At 36.8% G+C, this 14,322-nt stretch overlaps 1 protein-coding gene across 5 annotated transcripts in view; it reads left to right on the top strand.

The window, feature by feature from the left end:
- PTPN4 (protein tyrosine phosphatase non-receptor type 4) overlaps positions 1-14,322 on the top strand; it is a 292,305-nt gene that overhangs the window by 175,043 nt on the left and 102,940 nt on the right. For all 5 annotated transcript variants that reach the window (XM_036023611.1, XM_036023614.1, XM_028533478.2 and 2 more), the window contains one exon: positions 3,954-4,042. In XM_036023611.1, the coding sequence (XP_035879504.1) occupies positions 3,954-4,042 (89 nt within the window). The remainder of the gene's footprint in view (positions 1-3,953; positions 4,043-14,322) is intronic.

Genomic DNA, 14,322 nt, shown 5'->3' with positions numbered 1-14,322 from the left:
TGTATTGTTTCTACATAGCTATACTGAGATACAGGATATTTTGATTTTTATAGGACTTGAGGGATTCTAGAATTACAATATCATAATTTAATTTTTATCTCACATCACAATTAAAACAATAATTGTACTATTACCACATCATTTATTACTAGACAGTTAAAAAAATTGGAAATATTATCCTCTTTTCCCTGGTTTTATGGTTGCTCTAAATATACATTGTCAAATCATATGGCTACTGCCTTTTGGTCCTCATTTAATGGTCTCTCCCTTTTAGTCCTCATTTAATGTTAACTTCATAGGTAACTGCATATTTAAAGCATATCACAAATCTTTGTAACTAGATTATATGAAACATATTCTCTGTTAGTGTGATGGCTAAGTGTAAGCATATTTCCATGAGCAATCAATTAAAAAATATTTATTTGAGAACTATTCTCTTTGGAAGAATGTAAAATATAATGGTTCATTGATTCTCAAAGTATGACCATAGAGTGGTGCTGATCCATGAATGAGATACATACAGAACTTCAGAGTTAGCAATTAGAAACTTTTATAGCAATCTGACATCAAGCATGTGATTGGTATATTTTGTAAAAGTATTAATACCTGACTGATTGGAAATTTAAACAAAGTAAACAAATATAACTGCTCCGGTACCACAGATAGTTTATTGTAGATTGCCATTGTTATACACAATCCAGCCATTATCATGTAGCTGACAGTAATTAGGTATTTCAGATACATGGTTTAAGAGGTAGATAAATTTCTGTGAGAAAAACTTGTAGATGTAGACTAATGAAATTTTCAAAGAAGATGGACTTGATCTAGACTTTAGTTTCTTTTGTCAGGCATGAAAAAGGAATGAAAATAGCATTAACAAAACATGCAATTAATGGGTAGACAAAACACATTGTATAACTGGCTTGACAAGAAACAGAAGAGTTTTACTAGTTAGAGTAGGGGAAATAAAATGGGGTAGGATCATTGTTTAAAGGTCATCAATGCCTAACTGAATAGTCATAATATTTTCCTGTAGGTGATAGAGATTCATTCATTCCACAAATTGAGTATAAGGCACTTTTCTGCGATTATGAAGGGCAAAACAAAGGTCCGATACTTTGCTACTTAGAGTCTAGTGAAGAAAAGAAAAAAGAAACAGATTAAACAAGTCAATTTATGGCACAGTATTAAATAGTAAGTGATAAGAGGAAAAGCAGAGTAAGGTATTTAAAATAAAGTCATCACTATACATTTTGTGTACATCGAATTAATAGCATTTGTGTCCATGAAGCACAAGTAGTTGTCTTCTTCTTTTAGCATGTTTTATCTTGACTATCTCTGACAGTACCTTGGGAACTGCCATTTCAGTCTAGATAGCTAAAATTTAAGAACTAGAGCCTCCTAGCTACCCCTGATTATGTTTTTTAATCATGCTTTTCCCCCAGTGTAGCAGCAGCTTGATTGATTTGTGTATTTGTTGAGTTTTGTTTATATCTTCAGTGGTATTGGTTCTGATGCAGACATTCTGGGGGTCCAGGAGCCTGAAGGTCCATGACCCACTGTGGGTTCTTGGCATTGTGCAGGAAAGAATTCAAAGACAAGCCAGCATTGAGTTTAAAATGTAAGTGAGTAAGGGGCAGGCTACTTCACATGCAGAGCAGCCCTCCTCCTTGTGGGATTTACTTTTTTTACTGAGGCTCATTTAATCAAGTGGTTAGGCATATAAGGAGGAGGAATATTCAAGATTTTTCCTGGAAAGAGGTGGAGACTTCTCAGAAGTGGCTAACCTCATTAGCCACCTTGGGTCTTTATATGGGCTTTCCCTTTCTGATCATGGTGCAGCCAGATAGGTTGTTTAGAATGCTAATGTATTACAATGATTGTATAATGAGGCTAGTGATTACCACAAATTGAAAACAGTAACCATGATGGATGGATCTGGTCTTCTGCACGTTCTAAGCCATGAATTTGTTGAGTGTTGGTCTTACTTCACTTGCTAGTGCGAGTAGCCCTTAATTGGTTACAGCCATTTTGCTCCATACCCTGTCTCAGTTCTGGTGAGGTCCTTGGTGATTCTTGGTTGTGTACTACTTTTATGTTTGTGATCCCTACTACACTTGGCAGTGGATGATGTTTGTCTTCACTGTAGCCTGCCTCAGATGACAGTGGAGGAAGAAACGACTATATTACCAGATAGAATGTGACTATAGTTTGCCTTTTTCAGTTTGGGGTTCTCCATCCTTTTTGGGGATTACTCTTAATCCCTCTCCCTAAATAACAAGAGTATCCAACTTGCTGTTTTAGACAGGCTGCACACACTTCCATGTCTTATAGCTCAGTCTACATGGGGCCGGATTGTAAGGTTGGTAAAAGCTAATCACCTTAAGTGCTCCCTTTCTGATGACCCTGACAGTAATTTGAGGTATCCCTTTATTTTTTTTCTTACTTGTCTCTGAACTTTTGTCCATTAACTTTTCTGCTCTTTCCTGCTCCATGTAGAACTTTCTCATATATGTAGTTTGAGCTATGGTTTTCTGTAATTTTTTTCTCTCCATAGATCTGATTTTATCCCCTTTATATCTTTACAAATTCCTTAAAATGTCTGGTGCCTTGATTATATACCTTCAGCTGTTATTCTTCTGTTTCATGTACTCTGATGTTTTAAGATTGGGAGCAGGGCCCTGGCTGGTGTAGCTCAGGGGACTAAGTGCGGGCTGCAAACCAAAGTGTCGCAGGTTCGATTCCCAGTCAGGGTACATGCCTGGGTTGCAGGCCATGACCCCCAGCAACCGCACACTGATGTTTCTCTCTCTCTCTCTGTCTCCCCCCTCCCTTCCCTCTCTAAAAGTAAATAAATAAAATCTTTAAAAAAAAAATAGATTGGGAGCAGAAGAGTAATAGTAGCATATATTAAGTCTGCCATCTTTTAGGCTTAATCTGCCAATTGATGACCTTTAAAAAATCATTTAAGATTGTAATAATAGTGTACAGTGTTTCTGGTTATTGTTAAACAAAATGAGCAGCCAGAAATATTAGCATACACTGTTGTGTTTGGCCTTATTATGTATTATCCTACCTGACAGGTTAATTTAATAAGGTCCTATTTAATTCAAAATTATTGAAACTACATTTTAAAGGTTTTTCTTTTCCTAGGAAGACAATTATAGAATCTTGATTCTGTTTTCATCTATTCTGTCTTTGTGAGTAAATGAAGAGTAGGGGGTAAAAAAAGCGTTATTGCTATATTGGTTTAAGGATAGAATGTTTCAAGTCAAGAAGCAAAAACTATTTCAAGGTTGATTAGCATCTGAAAAGTATTTTGATTCTACTCATTTTTCTAAATAGTGCACGTTAGCTATTCAAGTTAGCATGAAAACTCTTAGTCTTCAAAGTGTAACTCAAATTTTCTTCTCTGGAGTCTTCTAAACTCTACAAGTGTTCCTTACCTTGTACTTTCATGATGTTTTTATTGTATTATATGAGTTACAGGAGTTTTCATTATATTGGAAACAGTGTTTTATTTCAGGTTGCCTTTCACCAGACTCTGAATTCCTCCATGTTTTATTACCTTTTGTAATCACAGCATTATATTTCCACAGTAAATATGGGCTTTATATGGGAAAAACCCATAGTGATTGGAACATAATTTTAGGAATGTTAAGGATGGATACTAACTCATCATTCTAATTTCCTGTCCCGAAGAGTCAGCCCCAGTTATAAACTACAGGAAATTCTTAGATCATAATGACTTTTAATAATGCAGCATTTAAGTTTGAAGTTTGTCCTTTATTTTTATCAGCTAACAATTACCATATAGTCTATAAATATGCAATTATTTGCTGCCTTTGAAAATGCCTCATTGTTTAAAAAACAATAAACTAATCCTGATTTTAAAATATATTTTTAACAGCTAAAGCCCAGTATTTTAGATTTGTCATTTTCTTTTTTTGAAGGATCAAAGTAACAATGAAATTATGATTGGAGTAATGTCAGGAGGAATTCTGATATATAAGAACAGGGTACGAATGAATACCTTTCCATGGTAAGGACTTCCATCAATACTTTTGCTTTTTTATATTACTAATATTATAATTCATATTAAAGAAAGTGGCTGTTCAAGCATATTACTGTGTGATTCAAATTTATTTCACTTAAAAATCTACCAAAAGATACCAAATAATTGAATTATTTATTTCAAAAATTGCTTAACTTATAAAAAGTATTACTTTATGAATTTTTCTCTTAGAGAATCTCTAAATTTGTACTGTAATCTAATAGCTAACATCATGTTTATTGTTTTGCACCATGCTAATGGCTTTAAATACAGTATTTCATTTAAATGCATTCAGTGAGGTACTGGTTTTTTTAGTCAAAACACGGACGGGTATGGTTGCTGCAACAAATACCCAGTATTACAGTGACTTAAATTAGTGCTAAGAAACTATAGTGGCTCAATGGGGTATAAAACCCCTGTTTCTGTATGTTTGTTTTTGTCTTAGTGCTCTACTGTCCATAGCATATTATCCTTGTCCTCATTGTCTAAGATGTCCACTGTCACTTCTGTATCCTAGAATAAAGAAAAAGGAAAGGTAGCATCTGCCACTTCCCTTTAATGAGAATAACATGAAAATCACATTTGCCATATTTCTTGTATATATATGTATCATGTAGTAACTCGGGTTTTTAGAAATAAACACAACAATTTTCATTAGGAAAAGAAACAAAATACAAAATAACTTGTATTTTGGTCTCTATAGTATAGCTCTTAAAATATTTAGTACTTACTTTTCAATATCTATGATTTTGACTTAATAGGTTTTTGTAGTTAGTCACTTTAATATACTATAATAGAACTATGATAACTGACAGAAGTAATTATTTTACAATTTCCTATAGGTCATAAGAGCATGAGTCATAAAATAAAAAATTAATGAAATGAAACAAAAAATTAAATACCTTTGTTTTTTAAAAGACATTCTAAAGATGATGAGAAGACAGTTTTTTAAAAAAAATAATATATATTTGTTAAAGGATTCATCAAAAATGTATAAAGAACCCTTATAGCCAGAAGGCAGCCTGATTTTAAAAATAGGCAAAATATTCAAATAGACACATTTACCAATGAAGATATACAGGTGGCCAATAAGCACATGAAAAGATGCTCAGTCATCAGTGAGATGCAAATTAAAACAATAGTGAAGTCTTCATTTATACCCACTGGAGGAGCTCCAATTAAAAAGAATGACAGTGCTAATAAGTGATAACAAGGAAGCAGAGCACCTAGAAATATCATACATTGCTGCTGGGATTGCAAACTACTACACCAACTTTGGAAAAGTTGACAGTTTCTTTAAAGTTAAACAGAGCCTTGGCTGGTGCGGGTCAGTTGTTTGGAGCATCATCCTGTATACCAAAAGGTGACAGGTTCAATTGCCAGTCAGGGCACATTCCCAGTCTACCTACCTATTTTTCTTCCTCTCCAAAAGCAATGAAAAAAAATCTTCTTGTGTGAGGATAAATAATAAGAAGAAGAAGAACAACAACAATAATAATAAAGTTAAACACAGATTTACTATATAATCCATAAGTTTTATTCCTAGATATTTATCCAAGAGAAATGAAAACATAAGTTTACATAAAGATTTATACACTAATGTTCATAACTAAATTATTCATAACAGTACAAAACAATTCCAAATGTCCATCAGTTGATGAAAGGACAAGCAAATGATGGTATATGTACACAAAGGAAAAGTGTTCAGCAATTAAAAGACATGAACTATTGATAACTAAACCATATGGATGACCCTCATCCATCCACAAACCATTATGCTGATTATTAGAAGTCAGACACAAAAAACTGTTTCTATTTACATGAAATTCTAGAAAACATAAATTATGGATACAGCAGACCAATGGTTGCCAGAGACTGAAAACAGAAGGAGGCAATTGACTCTAAAGGGCACCAGGTCAACATTTTCAGGTGGTGGAAATGTTAAATGATGAGTTTGGCGGGTGGAAATTATATACTCCAAAACATTTATCAAAATTCATTGACTTGTTCTCCTATGATTGGTATATTTCATTGTATATGTAAATCATACTTCTACATAGCTCATAAAAGAAAACTAAAGATCAGTTAGTGTTTCATGTCACATCTTCTAAATGCTTCCTATATAATTTAAATTGCTATGTTTAAAGAGGAATATAAAACAATTGAATACATGGCCTCTGCCTAAAAGTGGATACATAAAAATTCATTATAAAACACAATAAGAAATGTTTTAATAGATGTGCATCTTTATGATTTTACTAAAGACAGTTTTTTTAAATACTTTTTTTCTTAATCCTCATAAGAGGACATTTTTTTCATTGTTTTTAGAGAGAGAGGAAGGAGGAAAGAGGGAGAGACACATGTATGTGAGAAACATTGATTGGTTGCCTCCAACACATGCCCTGACTGGGGATCAAATCTGCAACCTAGGTATGTGCCCTGACCAGGGATCAAACTCACAGCCTCTCAGTTTATGTGATGCTGCTCCAACCCATTGAGCCACGCAGGCCAGCACAATACTTTTTATATTATTATTTTATATTTTATATAAATGTGAAAATCAGAAATTTTTTTCAGATTATGTGAGTTAAAATAACATGATCTAATTTTTCTGTATTGTCAAAATTCTATATTTTATACACATTCCTTTATTATTAAATAGTGATTCTAAAAGAGTGGCAAATTCTTTTAGAAACACAAAGAATACATTGTTTCTAGGAAAATTTTAATGGCCCTGTGATATTTGAGATGGCCTTTAAAGGACAAATTAAATTTTCCTCAGTGAAAAGACAGTATAAAAGAAACATGTGTAGAGGGTTCAGTTGGTGAATTCAGGACAGAGGTACCAAGTGTGTGTAGAAACCTACTGATTAGAAACGACATGGCAAGTTGAAGAAATGTTGGGCTATTTTGTTTGGTTTTTCCTTCAGTTTTCATCATTTAGTATACAAGCAAGAGAACAAGAATTTAGGAATATGATGCTTAAGAAAGAAAATAGGGTTCAGATTGTGAAGGATCTTGTGTATTCTATAAGCTCAGGAGTTGGTATATTATTTTATTGGTAAATATGCTTGGAGCTGGTTTAATGTTGACAAATAGATACTTCCAAATCTTTATCATAAATTTCTGTTAGAAAAAAAGGGGGGGCATGAGTGTTTGTTTAAGATATTCATTGGAAAACCTTACATAATGTTCATTTTAAACTTTATTTTCACAAAATTAAGCTAAGTACATGGGATTGAAAGTTCTTTGTTTTTCTTTTTTAATATATTTTATTGATTATGCTATTACAATTTTCCCACTTCCCCCCCTTTATTCCCCTCTATCCTGCACACTCCCTCCTGCCCACATTCTCCCCTTTAGTTCATGTCCATGGGTCGTACATATAAATTCTTTGACTTCTACATTTCCTATACTTTTCTTAACCTCCCCCTGTCTATGTTCTACCTACCATATATGCTACAAATTCTCTGTGTCTTTCACCCTCTTTCCCCTCCTACTCACCCACTGATACCCCTCCATGTGATCTCCATTTCTGTTTTTCTCTTCCCGTTCTAGTTGTTTTTGTTTTGTTTTTGCTTTTGTTTTAGGTTTGGTTGTTAATAACTGTGAGTTTGTTATCATTTTGCTGTTCATATTTTTTATCTTTTTCTTAGGTAAGTCCCTTTAACATTTCATATAGTAAGGGCTGAGTGATGATGAACTCCTTTAACTTGACCTTACCTGGGGAGCACTTTATCTGCCCTTCCATTCTAAATGAGAGCTTTGCTGGATAGAGTAATCTTGGATATAGGTCCTTGCCTTTCATGACTTGGATAACTTCTTTCCAGCCCCTTCTTGCCTGCAAGGTTTCTTTTGAGAAATCAGCTGAGAGTCTTATGGGCACTCTTTTGTAGGTAAGTGTCTCCTTTTTTCTTGCTGCTTTTAAGATTCTCACCTTATCTTTAATCTTGGATAATGTAATGATGATGTGCCTTGGTGTGTTCCTCCTTGGGTACAACTTCTTTGGAACTCTCTGAGCTTCCTGGATTCCTGGAAGTCTATTTCCTTTTCCAGATTAGGGAAGTTTTTCTTCATTATTTTTTCAAATAAGTTCTCAATTTCTTGCTCTTCCTCTTCCCTTCTGGCACCCTTATGATTCGGATGTTGGAATGTGTAAAGTTGTCCCAGAGGTTCTTAAGTAAGCTTGTCCTCATTTTTTTGAATTCTTGTTTCTTCACTCTGTTCTAGTTGACTGTTTATTTCTTCCTTTTGCTTCATACTGTTGATTTGAGTCCTGGTTTTCCTGCAGTCACTGCTGGTTCCCTGTGAACATTTTCCTTTATTTTACTTTTCATATCCTTCATTTTTTTCTCTAATTTGTGACCAAAATCAACCAATTCTGTGAGCATCCTAACTACCGGTGTTTTGAACTCTGCATCTGATAGGTTGGTTATCTCTTCTTTGTTTAGTTATATTTGTTCTGTGGATTTGATCTCTTCCTTCATTTGGGCCATTTTTTTTTGTCTTGGTGTGCCTGTTATGTAGTAAAGGGCAGAGCCTTAGGTCTTCACCAGGTCAGGGCAATCCACATCACTGTGTTGTGGTGCTCTATGTGGGGGAGGGCTCCAAAAGGTAACAGTGCCACTTGGTTGGCTCTCTGCTGGTTTTCAGTCATTTCCCCTGCTACCCACAATCAAATCGGGCCCTTCTGGTGCTGATTACCATGTGGTTGGGTTTGTATGCGTTCTAGGACCTTGTGGGTTTCACAGGAGAGTTCTTTGGAGTTCTCCCACTGCTGCTTCAGCCCCTGCAGGTTTTTTCTGAGGCTTTATTTCCCTGTACTGGAACCCTGGGTTTTGTGGTCTATATTGCTCCCCAGTTGTTTCTCCCAGTTTATCTGCACGCAAATGTGGAGTCACCCAGTCCACAAGCCACCACCTTGCCTGCTCCACCAGACTCCTTGCCGCAAGTCCTCTCTACCTGGCTGCCCATCTCAGCCCCTCCTACTGGTCTGGATGAATGTTTCTTCTTTAACTCTTTGGTTGTTAGACTTCCATACACTTCGATTTGTGTCAATTCTGGTTGTTTCTCCTTTTAAATTTGTTGTTATCCTTCTTTTGGTGTGTGAGGAAGTACAGTGTGTCTACGCCTCCATCTTGGCCAGAAGTCCCAGATTTAAAGTTCTTAAAGCTACTAAATTTACTTTATCCTGGAACATAAGAGTTTCTTGTCATCCTGACTACTCATAACAATACATACCATAACACATACATTTATAAATACACCACAGGTAGCCATGATTTATGATCTAATATTAATTGATTTCTAAGGAAAATCAGCAGGGTCAATGATAATCATTAAATATATGGCTTACTTTTTATTCTTAAAACATGTATCTATTTTTACAAAAGCAATATACTTATTAATACTCTGTGTCAATAATTGAATCTAAAAAACATAGTTAAGTAAACAAGAATAGAACCAGAATAATGGGTACAAGAGTGTTTCGATGGTTGCCGGATGGAAGGGTGTTTTTGGGAAATGTGTGAAGAGGTGAGGGGATTATGAAGTTCAGATACGTGGAGAATAGCCATAGGGATGTAAAGTACAGTGTAGGAAAAGGCATAGCCAAAGAACTTGTACACATGAGCTGTGGACCGGAACAGTGATGGGGAGAATTGCCTGAGGGAGTGAGGGGTAGTGGGTGGAGGGGGTCAAAGGTGGAAAAATCAGGACAACTATAATAGCATAATGAATAAAATATAATTTAAAAAAATATTCCATGTGAATAAGTGACACATTACTTTCATCACCTGTATTAAGCTGGTGCTTATAGAATTGCCATTGCCTTTAAATTCATATTAGCAAAATATTTATTAAAAAATCACTTGACGAAACTGATGATTACAGCTCTAACATGGTATCATGTAGATTTCAGCTACTTCTATATTAATATTTAAAATAATATATTCAAGCCAAAATCTGAATGGTGGAATTAAAGGAATTTCTACATGAATGAAGAGTTTAAAGTTGGAGGTTTTAGAACTGATAGTTTTATAACACTAAAGCAAGTAAAAAAAAATCACTCATGGGACAACCGGCAAGATGGAGGAATAGGTAGATGCATCGTACCTCCTCGCACAACCAAGATTAGAACAACAATAATTTACAGTCAGAATAACGCCCAGATCTGGCAGAGGATTTATCTGAATGGAAGTCGGACAGCCAAGAAGTTGAAGTAGACAGTTCATCCAGACTGGTAGGAAAAGACAAGCCGGGCGGGTGCGGGGCTGGCTCGGGTTGGCAGCGCGCGGAGGTTGGGGAAAGTTTGGCGCGAAATTGGCGAGACACCCATCCAGGGGCGCAAGAACGCAGCAGTGATCCCTGAGTACGCAAGCTGTAGCTGGCAGGCCCAGAAGGGTAGCGATTGTGGACCAGGGCAGAACTCGCAGCCCGGGAGCCCAGAGAAGGGTCTGAGTCCAGGAGAACGGAACTATCGCCATTGTTTTCTCCCGACCCGCTCCTGCTCCCGCCCCGCCCCCACATATAACGTCACAATCTAGCCACTGGGGTGCCTAGCCCCAGTGAACACCTAAGGCTCCGCCCCCCACTAACAAGAGCAACCAGACCGGAAAAAAAAAAGGAGAGACAAGGGAAAATTATGTTTTCAACAGAGCAGATCAGTCCCCCAGGACTCATCCTTTTGAGTGACCAAGAAATAGCCAATCTATCAGATGTGCAGATCACCAGTTCAAAACACTGGTGATCAGAAAGCTCACGGAATTGGTTGATTTTGGGTGCAAATTAGATGAAAGGATGCAGGTTACCATAAAAGAGACGCAGGAAGATACGCAGAGGAGAGCCAATAATGAAAGGAAGGAATCTGAGTCTCAAAACAGTACAGTGGACCAGAAGGAAGATAGAATCAACCAAGCAGGAAAGCATGATGAAATAAGAATTCAAAAAATCGAGGAAAAGCTTAAGAGCATCCAAGACACCTTTAAACGTTCCAATATCCGAATTATAGGGGTACCAGAATCAGAAGGGGAAAAGCAACAGATTGAGCACGTATTTGAACAAATAATAAAGGAGAACTTCCCCAATCTTGCAAAGGGAACAGTTTTCCAAGAAATCCAAGAAGCTCAGAGAGCCCCAAAGAAGTTGGACCCAAGAAGAAACACACCAAGGCACATCGTAATTACATTAGCCAAGGTAAAATGAAGGAGAGAATCCTAGAAGCAGCAAGAGATAAGGGGACAGTCACCTACAAAGGAGTTCCCATCAGACTGTCAGCTGATTTCTCCAAAGAGACTTTACAGGCAAGAAGGGGCTGGAAAGAAATAGTCCAAGTCATGAAAGACAAGGACCTACATCCCAGATTGCTCTATCCAGCAAAGCTCTCATTTAGAATGGAAGGGCAGATAAAGTGCTTCTCAGATAAGGTCAAGTTAAAGGAGTTCATCATCACCAAGCCCTTATTTCATGAAATGCTAAAGGGACTTATCTAAGAAAAGAAGATAAAGAAAAGACATGTATAGTAAAAGGAAAGCAAACTCACAAATATTAACAACCATACCTAAAGCAAAACCAAAAGAAACTAAGTAAACAACTAGAACAGGAACAGAACCACAGAAATGGAGGGCACATGGAGGGTTAGCAACAGGGGGGTGGGAGGAGGAGAGAGGGGTAAAAGGTATAGAGAATAAGTAGCATAGAATGTAGGTTGAAAATAGATAGGGGCAGGGTAAGAATAGTATGGGAAATGTAGAAGCTAAAGAACTCATAAGTATGACATATGGACATGAACTAAAGGGGGGGAATATGGGTGGGAGAGGATGTACAGGGTGGAGGGGAGAGAAGGGGGGAAATGGGACAACTGTAATAGCATAATCAATAAAATATATTAAAAAAATAAACCAGAAAAAAAGATAAAACAAAGAATTTGGAAGTCATCACTCCTGTGTTTACAAGAAAAAAAAACAATCAGAAAACTGAAAATCGATAATTCTTTTTAGGTCCCTCAGAGAATTAAGGACACAAGGCATATTGCAGTTCTGAAAACTGGACAGACAGATGAATATAAAGAATGACAGTTTATCACACTGTGGCTGAGGTCACTCAGTGGATTAAATGCTGGCCTGAGAACCAAAAGGTCTCTGGTTTGATTCCCAGTCAGGGCTCATGCCTGTGTTGCAGGCAAGGTCCCCAGTTGGACATGCCAGAGGCAACTGATTGATGTTTCTCTCACACATTGATATTTATTTCTCTCTCTTTCTCCCTACCTTCCCCTCTCTCTAATAATGAAAAAATAAAATAAAATCTTTAAAAAATAAATGACAGTTTACCAGGACTAGAAACTACTGCTGCAGCCAGCAACTGGTAGGAATACTTAAAGGGTAATTGACTAATTGCTGGAGACTGAGCAAAGACTAGCTTAAGAGATGAAAACTCTTGCAGTCTTGGCCATAAGAAGGCCCCCAGGCTTCTATAAGTTTTACTATCAGGTGTCCATAAGGTTCTCAAGGTGAAAATTGGAGAAAAATCTACTCATGCTCTGGAAGAATTGGGGGTGGTAGTGCTGATAAACAGGGAAGTAACCATTCAAAATGTGCTCAGAGCTTTGTGTTCTCTCTTTTTTTAATCCTCCCCCCAGATTATACATTTGTTGATATTAAAAAGAGAGGAAGGGAGAGAGAGATAAAGAGAAATGTCACATACCCTGACTAGGGACCAGTCCTGAAACCTAGGTAATGTGTTCTGACCAGGAGTCAAACCCACAATGTTTTGATTACAAGATGACACTCCAGCCAACTGAGCCACACCAGCCAGTGCACTTCTTGTTCTTTTTAGTAAAGGTCTGTCCTTAAGGAAATCTGTTTTATCAATATTTAACCAACATGGGGTTTTATCAGTAAGAGCCTAATCGAAGTAGGTGAAGGGAAATACCCATTTGTAGTTCCTTCTTTATTGTCTCTCCTAAGAAGGGGGTGAGCTGAAAAGCACTGAAGGTCATAGCCAGGGGTCACTGGCCACTAAACTATTGAGACCTAATCATAGGATTAAAGAATTATGATTCCTCCGAACCCACACCTCACTACCCTATCAATAGGCCTGTTGTATAACAGGGGATTATAACTTAAATAATTGGCTCAGACTATTTAAGAAGTAATCTCTAGGGCAACCCAGAGACAACAGGGGAGACAAAAACAAAGATAGAAGAGGATATAGGCTCAAACACCTCACAAACTATTCTTTTAAGGAAGCTATAATTTGATTGCTTTAGTTTCTAAAGGAATTTATGTCCCAGAGCATCGTTGCAGATAATTTAGGAGTATGGATATTAGGGGAGTGTTATAGCTGGGTGTGCTTATTGAAAGACTGGGTTGATTGGTACCGCTGTCATTTTAGAATTACTGTGGGCACATCCAAAGCTGTGCTTTCCTGCAGAGTGTCAGCAGATGCTTAACACTGGGGATTGATGGGTAGGGTTAGAGTTCATGAAAATAATCCAACAAATAACAATAACAAGGTGTGGGTAATGGAAATCAGTATCAGAGTTACTGCAATATGGGTAGCATTCAGTTTCCAAAAAAAAAAAATATTAAAAGGCATGCAAAGATGAAGAAAACTATGGCCCACAGACCAGAGAAAAAAGCAAGAAACAGTTACGAGAATGTATGTGCTTAATAACAGAGTTTCCAAATACATGAGGCAGAAACTAAAGGAGAAATAGACACTTCTACAATCCTATTTGAAGATGTGAGCATCTAAACAATCAATATGAAAACTAGACAATAAAATCAGCTGGAGTAGATTTTAATACTACCAACTATCTTAATTGATATTTATGCACTAGTATACCCAACAACAGCGGAATACGTATTTTTTCAAGTGCACATGGTATGTTTATTAGGAGAAAAAATATGCTAAGCCATAAAGCAAGCCTAAGTAATTTTTTTAAAGAGTTAAAACAGCCTAGGCCAGGTAGCTCAGTTGGTTAGAGCATAGTCCCCATACACCAAGGTTGCCTGCCCATTTGATCACCAGTCAGGGCATGTACAAGAATCAACTAAAGAATGCATAAAGTAAGTGGAACAACAAATTGCTCAACCTCAAGCTCTCTCTCTGTCTCACTCTTTCTTTCCCTCCCTCTTCACTTATCTTCTCCCTCCCCCTCTCTCCCACCCTCACACCCTCTCCCTCTTCATCTCTTTTCTCCCTCCATTTCTTCCTTTCTAAAATTAATCAATAAGTAAAAGTTTTAAAATTTAAATCATGTGGGGTAT

The sequence above is a fragment of the Phyllostomus discolor genome, chromosome 4 (assembly GCF_004126475.2).
Source record: "Phyllostomus discolor isolate MPI-MPIP mPhyDis1 chromosome 4, mPhyDis1.pri.v3, whole genome shotgun sequence".
In the NCBI taxonomy this organism is placed as follows: Eukaryota; Metazoa; Chordata; class Mammalia; order Chiroptera; family Phyllostomidae; genus Phyllostomus; species Phyllostomus discolor.
The sequence above is the reverse complement of the archived record's forward strand: the minus strand, read 5'-3'. Positions and strand labels throughout refer to the sequence as shown.